The sequence below is a fragment of the Ornithorhynchus anatinus genome, chromosome 1, assembly GCF_004115215.2.
Source record: "Ornithorhynchus anatinus isolate Pmale09 chromosome 1, mOrnAna1.pri.v4, whole genome shotgun sequence".
Taxonomy (NCBI): Eukaryota; Metazoa; Chordata; class Mammalia; order Monotremata; family Ornithorhynchidae; genus Ornithorhynchus; species Ornithorhynchus anatinus.
The window spans coordinates 10,000,001-10,017,640 of NC_041728.1; the positions used below are offsets into that span (position 1 = coordinate 10,000,001).

Sequence of the window (17,640 nt, forward strand, 5' to 3'; positions counted from 1 at the left end):
TTTGTTAAGCGCTTACTATGTGCAGAGCACTGTTCTAAGCGCTGGGGGAGATAGAGGGTCATCAGGCTGTCCTACGTGAGGCTCACAGTCTTAATCCCCATTTTACAGATGAGGTAACTGAGGCACAGAGAAGTGAAGTGACTTGCCCACAGTCACACAGCTGACAAGTGGCAGAGCGGGGATTCGAACCCATGACCTCGGACTTCCAAGCCCATGCTCTTGCCACTGAGCCACAAGTACAGTGCCCTGCACACAGTAAGTGCTCAATAAATACGATTAATAGATTGACCGACTGAAAATGGCCATCTCCAAATCCAAGAGGACACTACAAGACAGTACTTTCTCCGTTCAGGAGAGTGAGGCAAGTCCATTGCTAGCTGGAGTTCGACTCGACTACTACAACTAATAACGATGATAATAATTGTGTGGTATTAGGAGATTACTATGTGCCAATCACTGTACTAAGCACAAGCTGTAATTGTGAACGGAACAGTAATCAAGTTGGACAGAAGTCCCCATCTCAAATGGGACTCATAGTCTAAGGAGGAAGAACAACAGGCATTTCACCCCCATTTTACAGATGAAGAAACTGAGGCCTGGAGAAGTCATCCAAATTGCTCAAGGTCACACAACAGGCGAGTGGCGGAACAGGATTAGAACCCAGGTCCCCTGATTTCCCAGCGGGTGCTTCATCCACTAGGCCACGCCGACCTGGATGTGGAGTCGGGTGAGCCTCACCGGACTCATATGGGAGGTGAATCCATGTTCACCACAAAAAGAATCAAGAGACACCACAGCGGGTTGCTGTTACCCTGCGACTTGGAAGATGTTATTGATGAGGCTGGCACGGTCCTGGTCTCCCAGAGCGCTGGCGTTGGCTCTCAGCAGCTCAATGAGGGCGTCCCACTCGCTCTCCGCGTAGTTCACGATGTAGTAGCCCCTCATGGCGACGTTAAACTTCACCCACTTCACCTCCTCTGTCAGGTTGAGGATATCTAAACCCGTCCCCGAGAAAGACGGCAGAGACGGAAGACAGAATGCTGTCAATGCAGGTACGTGTGGGGTCAAACTCGACATCGAGCCATACAATAAATATATATATATATATATATATCATTATATACACCTAATGAGCATTATTTCCAGGAAATCAGTTGTAGGGTTCCAACTCAGGAAACCTTCACCCTTACCACAAATGACAGTTTAGCAGACAAACATTTACCGCATTCATTATCATTTTTCTGAAGTTGACTGAGCAAGGAAACTTAATAACAATAACGAAAAAATTACGGTAATAGTATTGTTAAACACCTCAATACCGTTTTCCCCACCTACTTATGAAGGTGGGACCGACAGGATTTACCGATGGATTGAACATGTGGGTTGAATGAGAGAGAGGAGTCAAGGATAACGCCAAGGTTGCAGGCTTGTGAGATAGGAAGGATGGTGGTGTCATCTAGTTATCCCTGCTCTGCCACTTGTCAGCTGTGTGACCGTGGGCAAGTCACTTCACTGTGCCTCAGTTACCTCATCTGTAAAATGGGGATTAACTGTGAGCCTCACGTGGGACAACCTGATTACCCTGTATCTCCCCCAGCGCTTAGAACAGTGCTCTGCACATAGGAAGCGCTTACCAAATACCAACATTAGTATTATTATTACAATGATGGGCAAGTCAGGGGGAGGACGGGGTTTAGGTGGGAAAATAAGGAGTTCTGCTTTGGACACGTTAAGCTTGAAGTGACGGGAGGACAGCCAAGTAGAGATGTCTTGAAGGCAACAGGAAATGTGAGATGCAGAGAGGGAGAAAGATCAGGGCTGGAGATGGAGAGAGAGATGCAGTTGAAGGTTGTTCAGGTGAAGCCATGTGTGCAAATGAGTTCGCCAAGGGAGTGGGTGTAAGTGGAGAATAGAAGGGAACCCAGATCTGAACCTGAGGGACCCTCACATTTAGGGGACGGGAGGCAGAGGAGCAGCCCGTGAAGAAGATTGAGAATGAACGGCCAGAGAGATAAGAAGGGAACCAGGAGGGGACAGAGTCGGCGAAGCCAAGGTTGGATAATGTTTCCACGAGAAGGGAGTGGTCCACGGTGTTGAAGGCAGCTGGGAGGTCGAGGAAGATTAGGATGGAGTAGAGGCCGTTTATTCATTCATTCATTCAATCGCATTTATTGAGCACTTTCTGTGTGCAGAGCACTGTATTCTGGCCGTTGGCAAGAAGGAGATCATCGGTGACCTTTGAGAGGGCAGTCTGTGTGTGGAGTGAAGGGGACAGAAGCCAGATTGGAGGGGGTCAAGGAGAGAACTGGAGTAGAGGAATTTGAGACAGCGGGGGTAGACAACTCGCTCATAGAGTTTGGAGAGGAATGGTAGAAGGGAGATGGGGAGATAACTGGAGGGAGCCATGGGGTCAAGGGAGATTTTTCTTTAGGATAGAAGAAACATGGGCACGTTTGAAAGCAGTGGGTAAGAAGCCACTGGAGAACAAATAGTTGAAGATGGTTGTTAGGGAGGGAAGAAGGAAGGGGGAGAGAGTTTGTACCCACTCCAGGGCTTAGTACAGTGTTTGGCACATAGTTAAGTGCTTAACAAATACCACTTTTATTAATACTAAGCTTCTCTGTGCCTCAATTTCCTCATCTGTAAAACAGGGACTAAAATACCTGTTCTCCCTTCCTCTCCACAGACTAGGAGCTCATAAGGGACAGTAACCGTTTCTGATCTGCACGCACTGTACTGTGTCAAGAAGTGTAACAATCACCCGGGTACATACAAGACAACTGGGGTTAAACACAGTCCCAGTCCTATATGTGGCTCAGAGTCTACGTAGGAGGGAAAATGGGTATTTAATCCCTACTTTACAGATGAGGAAATCTGCCTGCTGGGTGAGACCTTATACAACTCACTTTACTTCTCTGTGCCTCAGTTTCCTCATCTGTAGGAAAGGGATTAACTAGCTGCTCTCCCTCTCTCTCAGACTGAGACTGCATGTGGGTCAGAGATCGCGTCTCTGATCTGTTCGCACTGTAACTACCCCAAATCTTAGTACAGTGTTCGGCACATAGAAAGCACTTCAATACCACAATTAATATTTGTGTTACGATTATCCTTGGCTCATCCAACCATATGCTCATCCCAATTTTCTGACAAGGCCCAAGGGCTCACAAGAGATGCTGTCCTGTCTGCCCGTGTTCTAATCCTGCCTGTCTCGCCCGAGTCTCATCTTCCCCTTCCACGCCCGCCCTCATGCTAAATAATAATATTAGTAACTAGGGTATTTTTTAGGGGCTTGCCATGTGTCAAGCACTGTTCTAAACCCTGGGATGTATACAATCAGAATAATCTATCAATCAATGGCATTTATTGAGCTCTTACTAAGTACAGAGCACTGTATCTAGCACTTGGGAGAGTTCAATACAACAGAATTAGCAGACACGTTCCCTGCCCATAACAGACCCGATCCCTGGCCCACACAGGGCTCACAGTCTAAAGGAAAGGGAGAACAGTTACCTCATCCCCATTTTACAGATGAGGGAACTGAGGCACAGTGAAAGGATTGGCCCAAAGTCACACAGCAGACAAGTGGTGGAACCAGGATTAGAACCCAGGTCTCCTGGCTCCCAGGCCTATGCTCTATCAACCTGGGAATGCTGTGTCTCTAAGCTGAAATGTTGGACTCTCTCAACTGGGACTTCAGGCTAGCGAAATGGGGCCGGGAGCCAGTGGAGTCCTCACAGAAGCTGCTGAGCCCGTGGCATCTCGCGGCCTTTGCCAGTTTGCCAGGGAAGACAGGGCTGAGATCCAGGATCCAAATATTCACACGAATGCCCGTACGGGCCTTGGCCCAAGTCACTTCCATAACATCTGGAAGGGATAAGCTGGAAAATTCTTGCTTCGTGTCAAGATTAGTTTCAAGACAGTTTATTACTTAAAGGACCATTTACCTTATCTTTACTCTGTAAAATCCAAGAGTCATTTCTGACCATTAATAAGGGTCTGCTGCTCAGACTAAGGTATAGGGAAATACAGGGCTCTCTGTTTCTGAAACACAGATACGGTGTCACAGGGTTTCACTCGGGCAACTAAAGACCCCCAACATCAGCAAAATGGGTGCGATCCAACCCCCGATACCAGCCATCGCCGACTCATTTCCCCTACTTCCTCTCCCTTCTACGTCACCCTCACGGTTGGATCTGTACCCTCCGCGTTTACACCCACATCCGTTATTTATTTTATGTCTGTCTCCCCCTCTAGACTGTAAACCTTTTGCAGGCAAGGAACATGTCTCCCAAATCTGATATACAGTACTTTCCCATAGCCACTGCCTCCACCAGCTGTTCCAGACGCTTCCTCCTTAAACCTTCTGTCCCCCTGATCCCATCTTTCCCCTAATGACCTGGTCACATACTTCATTAACAAAACTGAAACCATCAGGCAAGATCTCCCTAAAGTGTCCCCTCCTCCTTTCCAATCCCCCCTTTTTCCTCCATCCTCTTCGACTCTCCCTATATTCCCTGCAGTCACTTAATAAGAGATCTCTCGCTTCCTCTCTAAATCTCCCCCTTTCAGCCATGCTTCTGATCCCATCCCTTCATACCTTTTTAAAACCCTCCCTCCCAACCCCCAACTCTTTCTTCCCTCCTAGACTACCATCTTCAACTGTTCACTTTCCACTGGCTTCTATCCCAATACTAAAATAACCTTCCCTTGACCCCCCAGCTCCTTCCAGTTTTCGCCCCATCTCCCTCCTACTATTCCTCTTCAAACTTCTTGACAGTTGTTGAGACCCACTGTCTCCTCTTCCTCTCTTTCAATTCTCGTCTTGATCACCTCCAATCTGGCTTCCGCCCCCTTCACTCCACTGAGCCACGGGTCTGGCACGCTACTGAGAGCTCACCTCCTCCAAGAGGCCTTCCCAGACTGAGCTTCCCCCTTTCCCTCTGCTCCCTCTCTGCTCCCCTCTGCCCCTCCCCCTTCCCCCCTTCACCTCCCCTCAGCTAAACTCCCTTTCCCTCTGCTCCTCCCCCTCTCCCTTCCCCTCAGCACTGTGCTCATTCGTATATATTTTTATTACACTATTTATTTTGTTAATGATGTGCACCTCACCTTGATTCTACTTATCATGATTACGCTGTCTTGTTTTTGTCCGTCTGTCTTCCCCGATTAGACTGTGAGCCTGTCATTGGGCAGGGATCATCTCTGTTGCCGAACTGTCCATTCCAAGCACTTAGTACAGTGCTCTGCACATAGTAAGCGCTCAATAAATACTACTGAATGATCTCCCTCCCTCCTCCATATACGCAAGACCACCTCTCCTCCCAGCTTCAAAGCATTTTTAAGGTCAAATCTCCTCCAAGAGGCCTTCCCTGATTAAACCCGCTTTTCCCTGGGTCGCTCTCCTTTCAGCATCATCTATGTACTTGACTCTGTACCCTTTGAGCACTTGATATTTGCTCCATCCTCAATCCCACAGCACTTTTGTAAACAGCTTTATATTATAAATTGTAAATTACTTATTTATAGTAATGTCTTTCTCCTCTTGAGACTAAGTTTGCTGTGGACAGGGAACATGACCACTACGTCTCATAATAATAATAATAATAATAATAATAATAATAATGTTGGTATTTGTTAAGCGCTTACTATGTGCAGAGCACTGTTCTAAGCGCTGGGGTAGATACAGGGTAATCAGGTTGTCCCACGTGAGGCTCACGGTTAATCCCCATTTTCCAGATGAGGTAACTGAGGCACAGAGAAATTAAGTGACTTGCCTACAGTCACACAGCTGACAAGAGGCAGAGCTGGGATTGTACTCTCCCAAGCGCTTAGTACAGTGCTCTGCCACTGATTGTAAGGGAGAAGGAGAACAGCCATCTTATCCCCATTTTATAATAATAATAATAATTATGGAATTTGCCAAGCACTGTTCTAAGTCTGGGGTAGATACAGGGTAATCAGGTTGTCCCACATGGGGCTCACAGTCTTAATCCCCATTGTACAGATGAGGCAAATGAGGCACAGGGAAGTTAAATGGCTTGCCAGAGGTCACACAGCAGACAAGTGGCAGAGCCAGGACTGGAACCCACATCCTCCGACTCCAAAGCCCATGTTTTTTCCACTAAGTCACGGGTTAGTGGAGCATAACAAGTGCTCCACCAGTGAAGCGTAGATTTTGCAACATCACCTTGAGGAAACTGGAAACGGCCCAGAGAAGCTACATGACTTGACCAAGGTCACCCAGCAGGTAAAATGACCGAGCTGGGATTAGAACCCAGATCTCCTGAATCCAAGGCCCCTGCTCCTTCCATTCACCCACACTGCTCCTCAACACGATAAATGAAAATTTCAAGTTCCTCTGAAGGAATGCTACGATCAGTCTGCAGTATTACAATTACATCTTTTTACCTGACTTTTTGTCCAACAATGCCACGTGGGGAAGATCGAAAACGCTAGAGTTACTGGTGATGTAGGTGAGCGGGATGTGCCACAGGTGACTGGGGAGAGAAGAAACAAATCCATAAATCCCCGGCAGACCACGCAAACCATTCAACAGTGCCTCGGGACCCCGGAGAACTAACGTCCCCCCTCACCCCGGCACCATCCGTCCCAGCTCCACCGCACGCCACTCTCCTGAAAAGTCCAACACCCAAGGCCCACCTCCGCGTGCCAACAGCCTAGGACGTGAGCCATTCGTCCAGGAAACGACAGACGTATCAATAAATGATCAATAAATAAGTAGGACAGATTAATTGAAATGACTTTTTTTGGAAAACCAATATCACCTTGGCCATCCTGACCCATTCAAAAGTTACTACTACTACTATTACTCATGATGATGGTATTTTTTAAACACTTACTCTGTGCCAGGCACTGTACTAAGAGCTGGGGTGGATACAGGCAAATCGAGTTGGACACAGTCCCTATCCCCATTTTACTGATGAGGTCACTGAGGCCCAGAGAAGTGAAGTAACTTGCCCACGGTCACGCAGCAGACAAGTGGCGGAGCTGGCATTAGAACCCATGACCTTCTGACTCTCAGGCCCGTGCTCTACCCACTACGCCATGCGACGTCTCCAATGCTGTTTGGGTCTCTGGTCATGGCTTCCTTTCTTTTAGTATGTCAGACGTACTCTATTTCACCTTGTGGAGTCAATCAATAGTATTTATTAGGCGCTTACTATGTGCAGAGCACTGTACTAAGCGCTTGGAACGTACAAATCGGTAACAGATAGAGACGGTCCCTGCCCTTTGATGGGCTTACAGTCCAAGTAAGATGGTGGATGGTGAAGAGAGCTTGGACTTGGGGGGTCAGGAGCCCCTAGTTCTAAATGCCAGCTCTGCCACTCACCCGTCCTGGGGGACTCGGGTCAGCCTCTTGACGTCTCTATCCCTCAGTTTCTACATCAGTCAAATGGGAAGAAAACATCTACCCTCCCTCGCTCCCTCCCTCCTTCCCTCTCAAGACTGTGAGTCTCATGTGAGATAGCGACTGTGATCTGACGATGATCTTCAACACAGAGGCGGTGTGGCTTAACGGAAAGAGCACGGGCTTGGGAGTTGGACGTCATGGGTTCCCGGCTCTGCCACTTGTCAGCTGTGTGACTGTGGGCAAGTCACTTAACTTCACTGTGCCTCAGTGACCTCATCTGTAAAAGGGGGATTAAGACCGTGAGCCCCACGAGGGACAACCTCATTACCCTGTATCTACGCCAGCGCTTAGAACAGTGCTCTGCACATAGTAAGCGCTTAACAAATACCAACATTAATCCCAGCTCCGCCACTTGTCAGCTGCGGCACTTTGGGTAAGTCACTTCACTTCTCTGGGCCTCAGTTACCTCATCTGTATAATAATGTCAGTATTTGTTAAGCGCTTACTATGTGCAGAGCACTGTTCTAAGCGCTGGGGGAGATACAAGGCAATCAGGTTGTCCCACGTGGGGCTCTCAGTCATAATCCCCATTTTACAGATGAGGTAACTGAGGCTCAGAGAAGTGAAGTGACTTGCCCACAGTCACACAGCTGACAAGCTGATTAAGACTGAGAGCCCTACCTGGGACAACCCGATCATCTTGTATCTACCCCAGGGCTTAGAACAGTGCTTGGGACATAGTAAGCGTTTAACAAATGCCAACATTATTAAATATAAGTGCTATGGGGTTAAGGGTGGGGCAAATATCGGTGTCCAGGGGTCACAGATTGAAGTGCACAGACCATGAAGAAGGGAGAGCGAGCCGGAGGACTTAATGGGGGAAAGCCTCTTGGAAAAGATGTGACTTTTGGAAAAGATGTGAAGTAAAGGTTTGAAGGTAAAGAGAGTGGTGGTCCTGTTTTATTTTTTGCTAGCTGCCTACACAATACACAAATATTTTGGGGAGGCTTGCCAAGAAATGACAGTACTGTCTAAAATTACGAAGCATCTTCCACACCCTTCTGCTTCGCCCTGACTTGCTCCCTTTATTCACCACCCCCTCCCAGCCCCACAGCACTTATTTATATCCGTAATTTATTTATATACACTCACGTCTGACTCCCCCTTTAATAATAATAATGGCATCGATTAAGCATTTACTATGTGCAAAGCACTGTTCTAAGTGCTGGGGGAGGGGAATACAAGGTGATCAGGCACAGTAAGCGCTCAATAAGTACAACTGAATGACTGCTTGAAGCAAACCCACAGGAAAACCTCAGAATTCAGATGAAAGCGGGGAAAAAAGTGAACCACCTTGATTCTGCTGAGGTGGGGCCAGGCTTCGGACTTAGAAAGAATCGCTCTTGTTGCACAAAAAGTTCTTTTCCTTTCTTTCTGACGGTCACTAAAGGAAACCCTTTTTGCAGCGTCCAAGTTTGCATCATCTTTTTTACATCTAGCGTATCCCTGGTGATCTGGAAAAACAAAACAAAAAAAATGGGGGAAGGCTTCAGTCAGGAATAGAAGACTGTGAGTAGATAAAGCTACTACGGCCTCGCTCAGCTTCCAGCCAGCTCCCTTCCTTAGCCAGGCGACCGACAGACGCGCGGACTCGACGAGAACGCCGGCAGGAGACAGTCCGTCCGCGTCCCCCCGCCTTCCGTCAGTGAAGTCTCTGTGTCTGAGTAGGAAAGTCTAATGAGGGGGAAATTGCACACTCTTGACCGTTGACTTTAAGATTCTCCACCAGTTCTCACCCTCCACCTATCCTCATTCCTCTCCCACTCCACCCCAGCTCGCACGCTTCGCTCCTACAATGCTGACCAACTTACTCTGCCTCGATATCTCCCTCGTCATCGATCCTTTGCCGCCTCCCTCCCTCCCGGATTCCCCCCTTCACATCTGGCAGATTACCGCTCTTCCCGCCTTTAAAGCCCTCCTACAACGGCATCTCCTCCGGGAAGCCTTCCCTGACATCTCTCATCACCCTAAACCATTTCTCCCCTACTGCGTCACCTATGCACTTGGGTCCTCACCCCCACAGCCCTTAGGTTCGTATCTTTATTCACCGTTCCTTCCCCCGACCTGTTATTTATTTCTATTTTCGATCCTCCCACTAGATTCTAAGCTCCTTGTGGACAGGGATCGGGTCAACTAACTTGAGAATGGTCTCCCAGGTTAACAGTGCTTCCCACAGACTAAGCACAATAAATACTAGTGGCTGCTTAGGGTCAAGCGCTTAGTACAGTGCTCTGCACATAATAAGCACTCAGGAAATAGCACTGATTGGTTGATTACGGGTAGACACCCAGGATGGAGTTTACCACTAACAGCACTGTACTGACCTAGAACTCCCTCCCCCACCCTATTTGCCAGACCACCACCCTTGCTCTGTTCAAAGCCTTATTAATAATGTTGGTGTTTGTTAAGCGCTTACTATGTGCAGAGCACTGTTCTAAGCGCTGGGGTAGATACAGGGGAATCAGGTCGTCCCACGTGAGGCTCACAGTTAATCCCCATTTTCCAGATGAGGTAACTGAGGCACAGAGAAGTGAAGTGACTTGCCCACAGTCACCCAGCTGACAAGTGGCAGAGCCGGGATTCGAACCCATGACCTCTGACTCCCAAGCCCGGGCTCTTTCCACTGAGCCACGCTGCTCTTATTAAGGTTGCACCTCCTCCACGAGGCTTTCCCTGATTAAGGCCTCTTTTACCCAGCTCCCTCTCTCTGTGCAGCGTGGCTCGGTGGAAAGAGCACGGGCTTTGGAGTCAGAGGTCATGGGTTCGAATCCCAGCTCTGCCACTTGTCAGCTGGGTGACTGTGGGCAAGTCACTTCACTTCTCTGTGCCTCAGCTCCCTCATCTGGAAAATGGGGATTAAGACTGTGAGCCCCACGTGGGACGACCCGATTCCCCTGTGTCTACCCCAGCGCTTAGAACAGTGCTCTGCACATAGTAAGCGCTTAACAAATACCGACATTATTATTATTATTATGTATTTGAATCTATGACATCTGGGAATTTGGTATTCACTCCATCCTCAGCCCCACAGCACTTACGTACGCACCTATAAATCAACAATTTATATTAATGTCTGTTTCCCCCTCTAAACTGCAAACTCGATGTGGTCAGGGAACATGGCTGCCAAGTCCGTTATACTGTTCTCCCTCAGGCGCTTGGCACACAGTAAGTGCTCAATAAATGCCACCTATTGACTGACTGACCCCCAATCCAGGATCTTACCTCATCAAAACTATCCCACAGGTCATCGCTCTGCGTGGAAGCGTAGCTGTGGTTTTTCAAATAGAGCATCACAGCATGCTGAAACACTTCGTTCTGCAGATGGTTCTTGAGCATTAACAAAAGGGAGGCCCCCTAAAACAGACAGCAGGGAGGGGAAGAGAGGTGGAGAGGTGTGAGTCTTACATGGAGGGTTATAAATCAGTAAAACCGAGCGCGGCTGTGGACAATTTTCTCCTGGGACTCTGACCTGAAAGACTGGGTGATCTGACCCAGAAATTTAAAGGTTCGTTTGGTGAGAGTGATGAAGATTTTGGTATCGCTTAAGAGCTCGCCCTGCATCAGGCACCGGTCTAAGCGCTAGTGTATATACAAGGCAATTAGATTGGACACTGTCCCTGTCCTACATTGGGCCCTCAGTCTTAATGGGAAGGCGAACAGGGAGCAAATCCTCCTTTTTACAGGTGAGAAGAGTGAGGACCAGAGACATTAAATGGCTTCCCCAAGGTCACACAGCAGACAAGGAGAACTCAATAAATAGCACCGGGTGATTGCTTAGAACAACGTTCGGTAAAGAGGAAGCGCTTATTAAGAACAGCAAAGGGAAGGAGTCAGCGGATAGAGCATGAGCCTCGGAGTCAGAGGACCTGGGTTCTAATCCCAGCTCGGCCAATTGGTTGCTCTGTGACCTTGGGGACGTCACAGCTTCTCTGTGCCTCAGGTTTCTCAACTGCAAAATGGGGACAGTGCACCTGCTCTCCCCCTTACTTTGGCTATGAGCCCAATGTGGGACAGGGCCTGCACCTGGCCTAGTTAACTTGTATCTACCCCAGCGCTCAGAACAGTCCTTGTCACACAGTGAGCACTTAACAAACGCCATTAAAAGAAAACTTTCTGGAAGAGCCAGTGAATGCCTTCAGAATGCCCTCACGGTGGTTCCCACTCACGTGACTTAGACCCTGAACAAGGCAAGGGTAAAAATATTACAAATGCATCTCTTAGCTGGAAAAGCCCTCAAAAAGCTCCCGGGCCTCTTAATGATCCATTTAGGCTGCCCGGGCCAGACAAACTCAGGCAAAGCCCGCAGTTTTAATAGGAACCAACCAGGAGCGATAAAAACCAACGAGCGGCAGTTACCGTAATTTAAACCGAACTCTGCCCGGCGGAAAGCACACGTGTGGAGTCAGGTGTTTACTGCGGCCGGACGGAGTCGTCTGAGTCTCAGAAACAGAGGGGGCTCTGGGTTCTAAACGGTCCGTCTCCCTGGACCCCGCTTGGCCTCAGCCCAACACTGCCATTAGCCAGAGCCCATTTCCTTCCAGAAGCCCCAAGCCCCGGAGGGATGCTGGGACTCGGAACCCTAAACCGGCTCCGGCCTGACAGGAATAAGAGGAAAGAACTCCGCAGACAAAGTCTGAGCTCTGAACTTGAGGCTACCACACGGACACCCCTCACCCCCGAAAAGGCTCTGGTCTATAAGGAAGCCCACCTCGGTCCCTCTCTATTAATGCCAAGCTAATGATGGGGCAAGAGAAACCGGGTGGGTATTTTGCTAGGCGCGTGGACCAGCTTCTTTGACCTGAGGCCCCAGGATGAAACACATCCAAACCCAACCCACGGCAAGAAAAAGAGAGAGTAGGAGGGGGGTCCCTCCTACAGAGCACAGATCTGGGAAACAATGTTTGGACAGTGGCTAATGTCAGGCAGCAGTCAGTCAATTAATGTTGGTATTTGTTAAGCGCTTACTATGTGCAGAGCACTGTTCTAAGCGCTGGGGTAGACACAGGGGAATCAGGTTGTCCCACGTGGGGCTCACAGTTTTCATCCTCATTTTACAGATGAGGGAACTGAGGCACCGAGAAGTGAAGTGACTTGCCCACAGTCACACAGCTGACAAGTGGCAGAGCTGGGATTCGAACTCATGACCTCTGACTCCAAAGCCCGTGCTCTTTCCCCTGAGCCACGCAGAGTTACTGACTGCTTTTCCTCAGCTCCCCCTCCCTCCCGCGTCACCACGACTCGCTCCTTTTGCCCTTCCCCCCGCCTTCCCGCTCCACGGCACTTATGTATATATCTATAACTCTATTTATTTATATTGATGCTTCTTTACTTTACTCTTTACTCTCCCCGCTCTAGACTGTGAGCCCGTTATGAGCAGGGAATGTCTCTCTTTATTGCCGCGTTGTACTTTCCAAGCACTTATTACAGTGGTATGCACAGAGCAAGCACTCAAGTACGGCTGAATGAATGAAAACAGAATAATGTACTAAGCGCTTGGGAGAGTACAATATAACGGACACATTCCCTGCCCACAACAAGCTCACGGTCTACAGGGGGAAGAAGTAATTAATTTGTTCATTTAATCATATTTATTGAGTGCTTACCGTGTGCAGAGCACTGTACCAAACCCTTGGGAGAGTTGAACGCAACAAGGGAAGGTGAGGCTGTGTAGCCCAGTGGAAAGAGCATGAGACCAGAAGACACAGGTTCTGCTCTTAGCCTGCTCTGTGCCTCGGGGCAAACGACTTACCTCTCTGTTCCTAAGTGAGATCCCTGCTCTTCCTAACTCACAGACTGTGGGACAGACGTGTACCGACGCCAGCGCTCTGCACATAGAAAGTGTTTAATACCATATTTATTATTGTGCGGCGACATCTCCCAGGTGAACAATTAAGCAGTGAAAATTAACAAGGAACAGAGGTGTGAGTGTAGAATATCTTAAGTCACTCATAGTTGACGGCTGTGAAATTGTCCGTCCGGGTTAATACCCAGGAAAAGAGATTCTAGGCCTCTGATCTCTTTCACCCAGTCATATTCACAGTAATAGAATGATTCCTTGAGCTGACAGAATCCTTCAAAAATAGCATCTCATCAGTCTGTGTTGTACAATACAAGGGGTTAGTATTGTATTGAACTCTCCCAAGCTCTTAGGACTGTGCTCTGCACTCAGTAAGCGCTCAATAAAAAAGCTTAATTGGAGGCTACTTCTCCCAGGTACCTTTTGAAACAGGCGGATTACAGTGAACTCCAAAGGAGCAGTGTGGCCTGGTGGAAAGAGCAGGGACCCGGGAGCAGGAGTCCCGGGTTCTACTGCTGGCTCTGTCTCTTGCCTGCTCTGTTACCTCGGGCAAATCACTCATCCATTATATGACTCGGTTTCTTCAGCGGTAAAATGGACACTAAATACCCATTCTCCCTCCCTGTTAGACCGTGAGAGCCATGTGTGACAGGGACTGCGTCTGATCTGATGTACCTATCCCAGTGCTTCAATCAATCAATTATGCGATAGTATTTATTGAGCACTTACAGTGTTCAGAGCACTGTACTAAGCGCCTGAGAGAGTATAATATCACAGAGTTGGTAGACACATTCCCTGCCCACAAAAAGCTCACAGTCTAGCGGGGGAGACAGACATTAATATCAATAAATTACAGAATATATAATAATAATAATAATAATGTTGGTACTTGTTAAGCGCTTACTATGTGCCAAGCACCGTTCTGGGGTAGATACAGGGTAATCAGGTTGTCCCATGTAGGGCTCACAGTCTCCATCTCCATTTTACAGATGAGCTAACTGAGGCACAAAGAAGTTAAGTGACTTGCCCAGAGTCACACAGCTGACAAGCAGTGGAACTGGGATTATTCATTCATTCAATAGTATTTATTGAGCGCTTAGTATGTGCAGAGCACTATACAAAGCACTTGGAATGTACAAATCGGTAACAGATTAGAGCCCATGACCTCCGACTACACTCATTATAATATATACATTATAGTATATACACTTGGATATAAGTATGGACTGGAGTGGGGAGAGACAGGAGGCAGGAAGGTCACCAAGGAGGCTGATGTAATAATCACGTGTTGGATTAACACTGAAGCAGTCTGGATGGAGGAAAGGGTGGATTTTAGCAATGTTGGGAAGGTTGAACTGACAGGATTTAGCACTTAGCACATAGTAAAAGTGCTTAATAAATACCGTGGCTCAGTGGAAAGAGCCCGGGCTTGGGAGCCAGAGGTCATGGGTTCGAATCCCACCTCTGCCACTTGTCAGCTGTGTGACTGTGGGCAAGTCACTTCACTTCTCTGTGCCTCAGTTCCCTCATCTGTAAAATGGGAATTGACTGTGAGCCTCACGTGGGACAACCTGATGACCCTGTATCTCCCCAGCGCTTAGAACGGTGCTCTGCACATAGTAAGCGCTTAACAAATACCAACATTATTATTATTAATGATCATTATTAGAAACCCTTTCTACTTGAGGTCTAAAGTGGCTCCAGCTTTAACAAATCTTGAAAGCAATTGGCTTCTTTGACCTTAACCCCAATCCAGTTACTGCAAGAATGACCGACCACCTGTTGCATTTAACAGTTACCTTGAAATAGGAAAATGAATCAAACATTTCTTCAATCTGCTCCGAAGACTGAACAGGAAAGGAGACCGGGTGAGATGAATTCAAGGAATCCTTTGTCATTGTCTTGAATCGGGCACTCAAGAAATCCTCATACTGGGGGGGAAAAAATAACAGACATTAGGCTGAGACGCCCTGCAACAAATGAAGAATTCAATGTCCCACCTTGGTAGGTATGAGGTCATGAGATCAGACACAATGCCTGCCCCACATGGGGCTTCCAATCTGTAATAATAACAATAATAGTAATAATGGTATTTGTTAAATGCTTAATCTGTTCCAAGCACTGTACTAAGCGCTGGGGTAGATATGAGATAATCGGGTTGGACCCAGTCCCTGTCCCACGAGGGGCTCACGGTCTTGATCCCCATTTTACAGTTGAGGGAACTGAGGCACAGAGAACTTCAGTGACATGTCCGTGGTCACCCAGCAGACAAGCGGAAGAGCAGGGATTAGAGCCCAGGTCCTTCTGATTCCCAGGCCTGTGTTCTATCTATCTTATCCCCACTTTACAGACAAGGAAACTGAGGAGCAGGGAGGTTGAGCGATTTACCCAAGGGTACACAGCAGGAAAGGGGCAGAACTGGAACTCGAAGCCATATTTCTAGTAATAGTATTTATTGAGTGCTTACATGTGCAAAACACTGTGCTAATTGGCGGAGCGCTGTACTAAGCACTGATTCCTGATTCCCACGAGGCCACAGTGGGCTGGCTTGGGGTCTTCTTCATCTTGCCCTGTTCCACTGGCCCTGACGCTCTCCAGTGGAACTATCCTGACGTTTTGAGGAATGTAAAATTCCTCCTACACACTGACGCTCCCGGGAAGCGAAGAGCAGGCTTATCTGCTCCTTCTCTGCCCCTCGTCCCCTCCCTCTCCCCGCACTATATAAGCTCCTCGAGGACAGGGATCGTGTCTACTGATTCCATTGTACTACGCTCTCCTAAGTGCTTTGTACAGTACTCTGTAGACAGTAGACGTGCTCAGTAAATATCACCGACTGACTGATGTGCCAAGCAGAATGCCAACCCCTAGGGTAAATACAAAATAATCAGGTTGGACACCGTCCCCGTCTCAATCTAGGCTCCCGGCCTAGAGAAAGGAGAACAGGTATTTTGTCCCCATTTTACAGAGGACGACACAAGAGGCACAGACAAATTTAGGGACCTGCCCAGGGTTAGTGGCAGTGGCACTAGCGGCAGAGCTGGGATTAGAACCCAGGTCTCCCGACAGCCGGTCCCGTGGCCTTTCCGCTGGCCGAGCCAGGATTAGAACCCAGGTCTCCTGACATGCAGGCCTGTCCCTTCCCAGTGGCAGAGCTGGGATCAGAACCCAGGTCTCCTGACACCCAGTCCCGTCCCTTTCCACTGGCCGTGCTGCTTCTAAGTGAGACCGCTGGGGCTGAGCCGGCTTCCAGGGGCAGAGTTGGACCTAGTCCTTTAGAGGGGAAATGTGGGGTTTTTTTTCTCTAATTCTTGGCCACCACCAAGTGGTGAAACTGCGCACGCCTCCTGCCCCACACTGCCTCAACCCGACTCACAAATTGTTATTCATCTACTAAGAAAATGATCCTCCCCCCTACTCAAACTGAGCTCCCCAGGCCCGACCCACTGATCCCCGGAACCCTGGGATGAAAAAGCTGCAGGAGAACTCGGCACACTCTCTGTCTCGCTGTGGCTCTATCTGTATACACGGACTCTCCGCCTCTCTAAATTATCTCTTTCATGAAACACCTCGTGGCTAAATGTCCTTCAAGGTTCTGGGCTATATAATTCCTGGCTTCTTTGTCATAAAGTGTCAGTATGAAGACTAACTGCATTTACTTATTTATTCAGATCAATATCTGTCTCCCCCTCTAGACTGTAGGCTCGTGATGGGCAGGGAACGTGTCTGCTAATTCTGTTCTACCGTGCTCTCTCAAGCGCTTAGAACAGTGCTCCGCACATATGAAGCACTCAGTATATATCACCAATCGATTGATTATTAATAATAATAATATTATTAATTGATTGATTCTATTTATTGCTATTGTCCTTCTCCCCCAATTAGACCGTGCGCCCGTCAAAGGGCAGGGACTGTCTCTATCTGTTAAGAAGAAGCAGCGTGGCTCAGTGGAAAGAGCACGGGCTTGGGAGTCAGAGGTCATGAGTTCGAATCCCTGCTCTGCCGCTTGTCAGCTGTGTGACCGTGGGCAAGTCACTTGACTTCTCTGTGCCTCAGTTCCCTCATCTGTAAAATGGGGATTAACCGTGAGCCTCACGTGGGACAACCCGATTACCCTGTATCTACCCCAGCGCTTAGAACGGTGCTCGGCACAGAGTAAGCGCTTAACAAATACCAACATTATTATCTGTTACCGATTTGTACATTTCAAGCGCTTAGTACAGTGCTCTGCACGTAGTAAGCGCTCAATAAATACTATTGAGTGAATGAATATTTGTTAAGCACCTACTATGTGTCAAGCACTGTTCTAAGCACTGGGATAGATACAAGGTAATCAGGTCGTCCCACGGGGGGTTCGCAGTCTTAAATCCCCATTTTACAGATGAGGTAACTGGGACACAGAGAAGTTAAGTGACTC

General features: G+C 48.2%; 1 protein-coding gene across 1 annotated transcript in view; it reads right to left on the minus strand.

Annotated features, from left to right (window-relative positions):
• Positions 1 to 17,640, minus strand: part of LOC100081694 (leucyl and cystinyl aminopeptidase) — a 99,670-nt gene that overhangs the window by 9,749 nt on the left and 72,281 nt on the right. Inside the window, exons 8-12 of the mRNA XM_029066908.2 lie at positions 15,026 to 15,157; positions 10,652 to 10,783; positions 8,723 to 8,883; positions 6,406 to 6,494; positions 812 to 995 (exon numbers count right to left, since the gene is read on the minus strand). Of these exons, the coding sequence (XP_028922741.1) occupies positions 812 to 995; positions 6,406 to 6,494; positions 8,723 to 8,883; positions 10,652 to 10,783; positions 15,026 to 15,157 (698 nt within the window). The remainder of the gene's footprint in view (positions 1 to 811; positions 996 to 6,405; positions 6,495 to 8,722; positions 8,884 to 10,651; positions 10,784 to 15,025; positions 15,158 to 17,640) is intronic.